General features: G+C 41.4%; 1 protein-coding gene across 3 annotated transcripts in view; it reads right to left on the bottom strand.

The window, feature by feature from the left end:
- The window catches only part of soul5 (heme-binding protein soul5), a 29,599-nt gene continuing 18,173 nt past the window's right edge, over window positions 1–11,426 (bottom strand). Inside the window, exons 1-7 of one of the 3 annotated variants that reach the window (XM_052518515.1) lie at window positions 3,915–4,073; window positions 2,506–2,565; window positions 2,268–2,349; window positions 1,805–1,925; window positions 1,446–1,585; window positions 688–851; window positions 1–521 (exon numbers count right to left, since the gene is read on the bottom strand). In XM_052518515.1, the coding sequence (XP_052374475.1) occupies window positions 443–521; window positions 688–851; window positions 1,446–1,585; window positions 1,805–1,925; window positions 2,268–2,349; window positions 2,506–2,565; window positions 3,915–3,916 (648 nt within the window). In that variant the 5' untranslated portion in view covers window positions 3,917–4,073 and the 3' untranslated portion in view covers window positions 1–442. Of the gene's footprint in view, window positions 522–687; window positions 852–1,445; window positions 1,586–1,804; window positions 1,926–2,267; window positions 2,350–2,505; window positions 2,610–3,914; window positions 4,074–11,426 lie in introns of those variants that run through there. The other 2 variants (XM_052518516.1, XM_052518514.1) reach the window with 2 other exon arrangements.

The raw sequence follows: 11,426 nt of genomic DNA, 5'->3' as shown, positions 1-11,426 counted from the left end.
GACATTATTCATATTTTAATGAGAAAAAGATCCAAATCATGTCCAACATTGAATGTTGTAGTTTGTGAAAAGTAACTTCCTTTTTGACAAATGAAACCAGTTATTTAGTACAAACATATCCCTCTACAGTCACCCCACATCGTTAGAACCTCTATGTATAGCGTTAGAATCACGGGTCTCGGGGGTGCTAGTCACCTACCTAACAAACTGAACCCTGAATAAGTATGAGCAAATTCTAAGACATACAGTTTTTATACTATAGTATAGTATGTGGCATATTGATTTTTGATTATAGTGCCACCAGACCAGAGACACATGTCTTAGTTAATATCTTTGTTGCCCCCAAACCACATTTTCTCAGATGTTCTCAGTCTACCATGCACCTCCCATTGGTCCTCCTCAAAGTGGTTATGCCAGACTCAGCAGTAGTGGAGGAGGATGTTTAGGAGGAGGTAGGGCACACAGGCTCTCCCTCAACCATGTACCACACCTCGTTGTGCCTATTCAGGATCTTCATTGGGCTGTAGGAACCATACACACACACACAAAATATTAAAGTATGTTTGAAAAAGTATTTTGGTGGAATTGTGTTGGATGTTATGTTATTGTGTTGGATGTTATCCGATATGAGTATATTGAAGTATATGCCAGTATATATATATGAAGGATTTGTATCTGTGCTCTCACCTGTCATATCCCACAGCATAGTGGTAGTCTTTGTTGTAGGTGGCCTGGACGTTGTCTAGCTGCCTTTTCAGCAGCATAGCGTTTACACTGGATGTCAAAGTCATCATCCATCCACCGTAGCTCCTCACGTACACTTTCATGTCTGGCGTCACTGTAAAATACACCTGCACGGGGAAATCACAAAGACATCCACATTGTTAACCACGAGCTTTAAAAAAACATGACATACTTGACATGGATTCAAATGGTATTTGTGTTTTTTCAAATACTTAAGCTTTGCTCGATTGAGCTTGCCTGACTCAATGGCACCATGGAATAGTTCCAAAAGTGCAAACCCCACCCACCTGGCACTCTATAAAAGCTAAATCGAAGTATTTGAAAAATACTTCTTGAACCCAGGTCTGATAGACAATCATATTATGTCCAACTTAGATTCAGTTTTTCTAGAGTGCCAGGTGGGTGGGGTTTGCACTGTTGGGACTATTCCATTGGTGCCATTGAGCCAGGCAAGCTCAGCTTAAGTATTTGAAAAACCACACACAATAAACCACACAAATATTACAGACCCCTGGATAACGATGTGGATGCCATTGTGTCAGGTTTACAGGGTTTTGACAGGTGTCAGCAATATGGTAATAGCTCCATTTTGCCCTCTGATAGGCTGAGTGGAAGTTTCACCATATTGCTTAAACCAATCAAATCCTCTCAGATCTTCACAAGTGCATACGGCGTAGGGTCTATTTGTGATTGGGCTTTACCTTGTCATCAGTGGGTTGGGGATGAATCATCTGATAGTCAGACGGCAGGAGGAAGCTGATGGTGAAGACAGATGACGCCCACATCTTCTTCTTCTCTTCAATTTTGACAGTCACCGGAGCTGTCATGTCAATGTTGACGCCTATAGAAAAAACATGTGTGTAAGCACTTGTTACCAGGTAGACACACGCACACGGAAACAGACTCATGCATGTGCATCCACAGGCACACACACACACACACACACACACACACACACACACACACACACACACACACACACACACACACACACACACACACACACACACACACACACACACACACACACACACACACACACACACACACACACACACACCAGCCCTGTTGGATCCGGTGATGTATTTGAAGAGTCTCCGGAAGGCAGTGTAAGTGGCCTTGTCCATGAAGTAGCTTTCCTCGTCTGTCGACACCCATTTCACAGAGTCATAGTGGCGCACCTGTAACACAGACACAAACCTTCACTCACAAGTCCTCTGCTGGAGAGTGTATTTGAGTTACAGATGTTGAGAACAAGATTAGGGTGATCTACAACCCTGCATAACTTGATCTACAACATGTTTCCAATTACCGAAACCCAATGCGATAACCAAAACGTGTGTGGGGGGGGTGATGATGATGATCATCATGTTGTCAATTTGATATATGCAAATGCTATTATTTTGTATCTGCCAACCTGACCAACAACGAAACATAAAAAAATCTGTCACAAAAAAGGTGGTGAAACAAACTCCTATGTTGTAGCCCCAATGTGCCATTAATTTGTGCTGCACAAGACTCACCTCATAATCGTCATTCTTGCACACCAGATCATACAGCAGACATTCCTTTGACTCGGTGCAGAAGCGAGACTCAGAGGAGTTCCTGAAGGGATCGGTGGAAAAGAAATCAATAAATGGACAACAGCATACGATTTAGCACGGAGACCGTTCATTCACTACACCAACAGAGTATTCATTCTGAAACGTGCGGTTACGATGTGAGAGAAGTAATAATAGATGTGTGTTATAACATCCTTACCCAACTCTGGCTTCAGCAGTCAAGATGAGAAGCAAGCCAACCAACCCTACAAAATAAACCCTGAAGTACACACAAACAGTCAGTGTCATCACATTAAAAACCCAAAGTACACACAAACAGTCAGTGTCATCACATTAAAAACCTAAAGTACACACAAACAGTCAGTGTCATCACATCAAAAACCTAAAGTACACACAAACAGTCAGTGCCATCACATCAAAAACCTAAAGTACACACAAACAGTCAGTGCCATCACATTAAAAACCTAAAGTACACACAAACAGTCAGTGCCATCACATCAAAAACCTAAAGTACACACAAACAGTCAGTGTCATCACATCAAAAACCTAAAGTACACACAAACAGTCAGTGCCATCACATCAAAAACCTAAAGTACACACAAACAGTCAGTGCCATCACATCAAAAACCTAAAGTACACACAAACAGTCAGTGTCATCACATCAAAAACCTAAAGTACACACAAACAGTCAGTGCCATCACATCAAAAACCTAAAGTATAATAATAATAATAATAATATAATAATAAAATATAATATGCCATTTAGCAGACGCTTTTATCCAAAGCGACTTACAGTCATGTGTGCATACATTCTACGTATGGGTGGTCCCGGGAATCAAACCCACTAGTGCCATCACATCAAAAACCTAAAGCCTGGCGTTACAAGCGCCATGCTCTACCAAACTGAGCTACAGAAGGACCACAAACAGTCAGTGCCATCACATAGACACAATGTAATACTCTTTGACACTCTTCACATATGGTGCTGCTACTCTGTTCATTATCTATCCTGATTGCCTAGTCACTTTTACCCCTACCTACCTGTACATATTACCTCAACAACATTCTACCCCTGCACAATGCCTCGGTACCGGTACTCCTTATATTTAGCCTCGTTGTTGTTATGTTACTGTGTTACTATTTCCTTTTGTATTTTTGCAAATGATTCTTCGTTTTTAACTCTGCATGGTTGGGAAAGGGCTCGGAAGTAAGCATTTCACTGTAAAGTCTACTACACATGTTGTATTCAGCGCATGTGACAAACACATTTGATTTGAAAACCTAAAGTACACAAAACAGTGTGTCATCACATGAAAAACCTGAAGTACACACAAACAGTGTGTCATCACATGAGAAACCTGAAGTACACACAAACAGTGTGTCATCACATGAGAAACCTGAAGTACACACAGTCAGTGACATAATCATATAGCACATATGTTATACAGACATAACTGACTAAGATTGCAATGTTGTAATACTTAAAAAGACAGTAAACTGTGTTATTACACATTTCTATTTCTAGAAAAATCTTGCTTGAATTACTTAACACCATAACAACTCAAACAAACCTAGTCAATGCAAGGATAAACTATCATTTCTACTTACATTGTGCTGAATGTGTGTCTTTTAGATCAGCTCAGTTCAGATGCATCCACTGGCCTGAGGGAAATGCTCGCAGAGAAACTATTTATACCAACTGAGGGATATTTGCATCGCCCCCCCCCAAAAAAAACACTCCCACTTCACAACAGAATGTACAATGGACTTCACATGCGGAAGAGAAGAAAAGGTGGTTTATAAATAAGTGTGTGCCAAGTTAGATAACGTGAGAAGATCGATCTTGATCCGTCTTTGAAAAGCAAGTATAGGATTATTGAGAAAGAGGCTGTGACTAGATCCGTCACGTGTAGCAGACTATTATATATTTCTGTTTCGTAATTAAAGCCTTTGCTGCTTCGCAATAACAGCCTGGCTGTCACGTTTAGACTAAAGAAATAGCACTTGCATGTAGTTTGTTCACTGAGCACTGCTGGGTCGACATTACCAATCACTAGTGGACAATGGAGTAGCCCTGTTTATAACTGGTGCTAACATGGACCCTTTGTAATCCACGTTTATTATGATATTAAGTAGTAATGTAATGTAGAGTGAAATTAAAATGAAAAAAATCAGATGCACATTGGGCAAACTTTTTCCAATTCATATCAAACCATATTCCCCACCTATAAAAGCAGATAAGACAGCACTTGGATGACCTAAAGAGCTCAGCTTTGACCCCACGAGTAGCCAAGAAAACAGAACTCTGGGGTGTATCTCAGTAGTCTGGAAGGGCTTCATTTAAAAAAAAATGTTTAGCAGACACTCTTATCCAGGAGCATTTACAGGAGCACAGATTTTTCTGCCGAGTCGGCTCGGGCATTTGAACCAGCAACCTTTCAGTTACTTGCCCAACGCTCCCTACCACATGCCTACCTCGTCTCCTCTTCACATGGGCTGACCCGAAGAGACAAAGGATAGGTGGTGAATACAAATTGGCGCTCCTCACTTTGAATCTGATTTCTACTGTCCCTGTTCTTTTTACATCAGTGTAGGAAAGGAGACAAGGAGACAAGAAAAGGAAGCCACGGAATACCAAGATGGATGCAGTCATGGAATGAACCCTGCCCTAGATTTAGAAAGTCAAAGTCAATTTCAGTTTAAATGACCTTTAACAAACCTCTGACGTCCCCTGTGATGTCAGCTGGTCACCACCTCAGGGGCTCAACGGGTGACAGTCTTCACTTGGGGACTTCAGCCTCAGATGAAGAAAAACTCAAAAGAACTCATATGATCCCCTCTCTTATGTCCGTTCTATGTGGAGAAGTATGTGCTTCAGGTCAAATTCTTAGCCAACACGTTGCTTTAGCCTGATTCGATCAGGACCATGAAACTGTACGTCGTGGACATTTCCATGGCATCATGGAACAAATGTTGTCACACTGACTGCAGAGCTGATTGTTGTTGTATTTGTTTTGCTGCTGCTGTTCAAAAACGTTACATTTATAGATCAAATGAGCTTGTGAGAGTGATTGAACAAAACCTCAGAGGTGTGTTTGTTTCTCTCTGAGCATGAGACGCCCTGTTCCAACACAAAGCACGAGAGTACAGTTCATTTACACTCGTAGAAAAAAGGGTTCCAAAAAGGGTTCTTTGCAGAGGGATAGGGTTCTGCCAAGAACTGTTTTTATCTGATGAACATTTTTGGAAGACTAAAGTGATTTGTAAGGCAAAGAGTTCTACGTAGAACCTTTTTTCATCCGAAAAAAAAAAAACGTTTTCGGAAGAAAGGGTTCTTTGATGATTGTTCGAATGGCAAGAAGGGTTCTTCAAAGAACCCTCATTAATCTGAATAATCTTTTGTATAGATTTTCTTCCCTTTCTTTGAAATAGTGCCCGCGTGTTTACATCAGCGTATATGATACGTTTAAAAAGATAGGTGTGAGAAGGTTTTAAACTGTACCTTCAGTATATGGGAATATTTGTGCATGTTTCTGGTATTAATCATTTTACATACAGTATACTGACATACCGTAGTTGATATCTTTGATTTTAACAATGAGCAGAGAGTAGGAGAATATAAGTGAGTATGAGTGAACTAGCAGTGTATTGTGTGGGTACAGAGCGAGTTACAAATGGCAGAAAAACATAAGACTGATTTAATTTAGTCTTTGGTACATAATTGGTCTAGCCTGTACTCCAAAATTAAACACATTTGAGTAAACGCCTTTGAGTGTGGACTATATTATTATGCATACTGGATGGACTGGTTACCTTATGCTACGCTCCAACATGTATACCCTGGGAAAGAATGTATAGCCCCAGGCGATGCTGTTTGTTCACTGATTGTTCGGGGCGGCTTACAGAAAGCCTACAATTATAGTGACTTTGTATTTGATTTTGAAAAACCCAGTAATAGGGAATTTCTTATTTTTTCATAATTATTTGGGTAACACATTACCTTTAGCTATACAGAATATCTCACCATCATGCATTTTCATCTCCTCCTATGTTTTGTTGGAAAAACGTGTTACTATCGATGTTCCTGAACAGATTTCACTTAGTTTCCTAAATGAAGCACTGGGTAGCTGCAGGAACAGGTTTGGAGAGCCCATGACATACAGAGTTTGGGCAGAATATCACCTGAATATGCTCCTCAAACAGCATACTCCTCCACATTTTCTTTCATCACAACCGTATTCTAAAATTGATTAAATAGTTGTTAGCCCTCATCAATCTACACATAATACCCCACAATGACAAATTAAAAACAGGGTTTAGAAATGTTTTAAAACTTGTAAAATAATGTATTACAAAAATATTACATTTGCATAAGTTTTCAGACCCTTTACTCAGTACTTTATTGAAGGACCTTTGGCAGCAATTACAGCCTCAAGTCTTCTTGGGTATGACGCTACAAGCTTGGCACACCTGTATTTGGGGAGTTTCTCCCATTCTTCTCTGCAGATCCTCTCAAGCTCTGTCAGGTTTGATGGGGAGCATTGCTGCACAGCTATTTTCAGGTCTCTCCAGAGATGTTAGATCGGGTTCAAGTCCGGGCTCTGACTGGGCCACTCAAGGACATTCAGAGACTTGACCTGAAGCCACTTTTGTGTAGTCGTGGCTGTGTGCTTAGGGTCGTTGTCCTGTTGGAAGGTGAACCTTCACCCCAGTCTGAGGTCCTGAGCGCTCTGGAGCAGGTATTTACTTTACTTTGCTCCGTTCATCTTTTCCTCGATCCTGACTAGTCTCCCAGTCCCTGCTGCTGAAAAACATCCCCACAGCATGATGCTGCCACCACCATGCTTCACCGTAGGGATGGTGCCAGGATTCCTCCACATGTGACGCTTGGCATTCAGGCCAAAGAGTTCAATCTTATATAAGTGTGTGTTTGTGGCAAATGTGTTCCTGTATGTACGTGTTATGTGCGTGTGTGTGTGTGTGTTGGAGTGTCAGTATGTGTGAATGTGTGGGTAATGTCCATTGTGTGTGCATAGAGTCAAAAAGAGTTAGTGCAAAAAGGGTCAATGTAGATAGTTTGGGTATCTATTTGTCTTATGGCTTGGGGTAGAAGCTGTTCAGGAGCCTTTTGGTCCAAGACAGCATATGTCCGTGTCTAGACTTGACTGTTCGTGCAGCTTTAGTATTCTGATCATGGAGTTCGGATCAAGGAATTCTGAATGGGTCATGCGTCTACACCTACATTTAAATGTGTCTACTGTGTTCACAGTGTGTCCGGATTCCCTTTTCCCGTGCCATATTCAAATTCCAGTATCCATTCTACAAACAGGGAAATTAGGGTTTTAGCTAGGGTTTTGAAGTAGGTGTATCTAACTCGTTTTCGTATTTATTCAATGCTTCAATTGATTTCATGAACTATATTGGATATATGCTGTAGGTTCGAATCAACCTAAGATGATGAACCCTGAAGATGGGACAAAAGGCATGAAAAAGTGGCCCAGATGAAGCCAACTGTTCTCAAACCCTACAGTGCCCCATTCTTCCAAGATCTCACTGAGCTCACTGAATTTGAATGAAGGTAAGTACACACACACACACACACACACACACACACACACACACACACACACACACACACACACACACACACACACACACACACACACACACACACACACACACACACACACACACACACACACACACACACACACACACACACACGGCACCAGCTTGATATGTCATTTTCCCCCTTTCTTTCTACTCAGAGTAACAGTCCTAGTGCTCTCTGTCTCCCCTTTTCGTCTTTCTTTTTCTATGCTTGTCCTAGGGGTGAGTAGAGCTGACAAAATCAGAACTGAGGAGGATTGTTACGGAGCCCCATGAGGAATACCTGAATCTGCACTGACTTCTCTCTCCTGGATGCTCTCCTGGCCAAACTGTCCCGTTGTGTTTCACCACCTCTGAACCCCCTTAAGCAACTAGTTGCCCCTGATCACAGATCTAAGATTGTACTCAATCTCAATTTGAACTCTTATCTCTTTGTCACTCTCTCCCCCCCACACACCACACACAGGCACACATTATAGTTTTTATGTTTGTGTTGTAGTTACGCTCTTCCTTGGTTACATACAGTATGTGTTAACTGTTGTTACTTCTTTTGTCATATATGGTTGTTAATTTGTTATTAATGTTGGTACCAATTTGAATAAATGTATTGTTTTTCTTACATTGAGATTTCAGTGGGAATTTCACTGTACATTTCCAGCATTATCTCGGCACCAGAGTTGCCAGCTTAATACTGTAATTTTGCTTTACAGCAGAGATGCTGTAATACACTTCAAAGTACTGTTTTCCTTACTGTAAAACATTACAGCATCCCTGTAAATTTACAGCAGGGATACTGTAAAAAAAAGTTATATTTTGAAAATAGAGCCCATGCCTTAATTTTAAGTTGTTTGGCAAATGTACGTGTTTTAGAAACCATAGAACCTGCTCTTCCTTGCATGAAGGATGATTTGAAAAAGTTTATTTTTGATAAGCTCTGTTCCCTACTTTATCAATTACCCACGCGGCACTGCAGTATCTTCATTCACAGGGCAATTAATATTGTCACCCATCAGACTATTGTCAATTTAGTCGTGTCTATAGGCTACATCTATTATTACAGAGCAAACTCAGAAGTGTGAAAGTAACTCGCTGTCATGTTCATTTGAACACGTTTGCAGTGTGTATATGCATCCACTATCAACAGAGTGAATTTCACACTTTCAAAAGTGTTAAAATGTTAACATTTAGACGGTGTTTCTGTAACCTACACAGAGTAGGGGAAAAAAACACTGGCTGTGTCAAATTCACAATACACTGCAGTGAATTAATAGGCATTTAACTCTATTCTGGAGTAAAATATAAAATGCACTCACTCTACTGTGGTGATAATCACACAATTTCACTTTACAGTGGAGTAAAATTCAAAAGGCACTCACACATCTGAGCTATCTTTGTTGCAGGTGCATGGAAACAGTTGAATAAGATGAAAAAAACATAAGAAACCCGCACACTGCTCAATAGCTCTGACTAAGGCATTGAGGCCGATAAGTAAAGCTTAATAAAGAGAAGTGATACAAGCAAGAGCAGTGATACCAGGAAGTGCAGTGATACCAGGAAGAGTAGTGTGCAGGTTTATTTTTTTAATCCACTTTACAGTGGAGTGAAATGTAATGAAATGGTGTATGGTTTAAAGTCACACATCTGAAAGAGCTGCAAAATCTGGACCCCTACAAATCAGCCGGGCTAGACAATCTGGACCCTTTCTTTCTAAAATTATCTCCCGAAATTGTTGCCACCCCTATTACTAGCCTGTTCAACCTCTCTTTCGTGTCGTCTGCGATTCCCAAAGATTGGAAAGCAGCTGCGGTCATCCCCCTCTTCAAAGGGGGGGACACTCTTGACCCAAACTGCTACAGACCTATATCTATCCGACCATGCCTTTCTAAGGTCTTCGAAAGCCAAGTCAACAAACAGATTACCGACCATTTCGAATCTCACCATACCTTCTCTGCTATGCAATCTGGTTTCAGAGCTGGTCATGGGTGCACCTCAGCCACGCTCAAGGTCCTAAACGATATCTTAACCGCCATCGATAAGAAACATTACTGTACAGCCGTATTCATTGATCTGGCCAAGGCTTTTGACTCTGTCAATCACCACATCCTCATCGGCAGACTCGACAGCCTTGGTTTCTCAAATGATTGCCTCGCCTGGTTCACCAACTACTTCTCTGATAGAGTTCAGTGTGTCAAATCGGAGGGTCTGCTGTCCGGACCTCTGGCAGTCTCTATGGGGGTGCCACAGGGTTCAATTCTTGGACCGACTCTCTTCTCTGTATACATCAATGAGGTCGCTCTTGCTGCTGGTGAGTCTCTGATCCACCTGCACACCATTCTGTATACTTCCGGCCTTCTTTGGACACTGTGTTAACAACCCTCCAGGCAAGCTTCAATGCCATACAACTCTCCTTCCGTAGCCTCCAATTGCTCTTAAATACAAGTAAAACTAAATGCATGCTCTTCAACCGATCCTGCACCTACCCGCCTGTCCAACATCACTACTCTGGACGGCTCTGACTTAAAATACGTGGACAACTACAAATACTTAGGTGTCTGGTTAGACTGTAAACTCTCCTTCCAGACCCATATCAAACATCTCCAATCCAAAGTTAAATCTAGAATTGGCTTCCTATTTCGCAACAAAGCATCCTTCACTCATGCTGCCAAACATACCCTTGTAAAACTGACCATGCTACCAATCCTCGACTTTGGCGATGTCATTTACAAAATAGCCTCCAATACCCTACTCAACAAATTGGATGCAGTCTATCACAGTGCAATCCGTTTTGTCACCAAAGCCCCATATACTACCCACCATTGCGACCTGTACGCTCTCGTCCCTCGCTTCATACTCGTCGCCAAACCCACTGGCTCCATGTCATCTACAAGACCCTTGGTAAAGTCCCCCTTATCTCAGCTCGCTGGTCACCATAGCATCTCCCACCTGTAGCACACGCTCCAGCAGGTTATCTCTAGTCACCCCCAAAACCAATTCTTTCTTTGGCCGCCTCTCCTTCCAGTTCTCTGCTGCCAATGACTGGAACGAACTACAAAAATCTCTGAAACTGGAAACACTTATCTCCCTCACTAGCTTTAAACTGTCAGAGCAGCTCACAGATTACTGCACCTGTACATAGCCCACCTATAATTTAGCCCAATTAACTACCTCTTTCCCAACTGTATTTAATTAATTTATTTATTTTGCTCCTTTGCACCCCATTATTTTTATTTCTACTTTGCACATTCTTCCATTGCAAAACTAACATTCCAGTGTTTTACTTGCTATATTGTATTTACTTTGCCACCATGGCCTTTTTTTGCCTTTACCTCCCTTCTCACCTCATTTGCTCACATTGTATATATATATATATATTGACTTGTTTATACTGTATTATTGACTGTATGTTTGTTTTACTCCATGTGTAACTCTGTGTCGTTGTATCTGTCGAACTGCTTTGCTTTATCTTGGCCAGGTCGCAATTGTAAATGAGAACTTGTTCTCAACTTGCCT

Source organism: Oncorhynchus keta, chromosome 5 (assembly GCF_023373465.1).
Source record: "Oncorhynchus keta strain PuntledgeMale-10-30-2019 chromosome 5, Oket_V2, whole genome shotgun sequence".
Classification (NCBI taxonomy): domain Eukaryota; kingdom Metazoa; phylum Chordata; class Actinopteri; order Salmoniformes; family Salmonidae; genus Oncorhynchus; species Oncorhynchus keta.
Note: the sequence above shows the minus strand (reverse complement) of the source record. Positions and strands in the feature narration are given on the sequence as shown.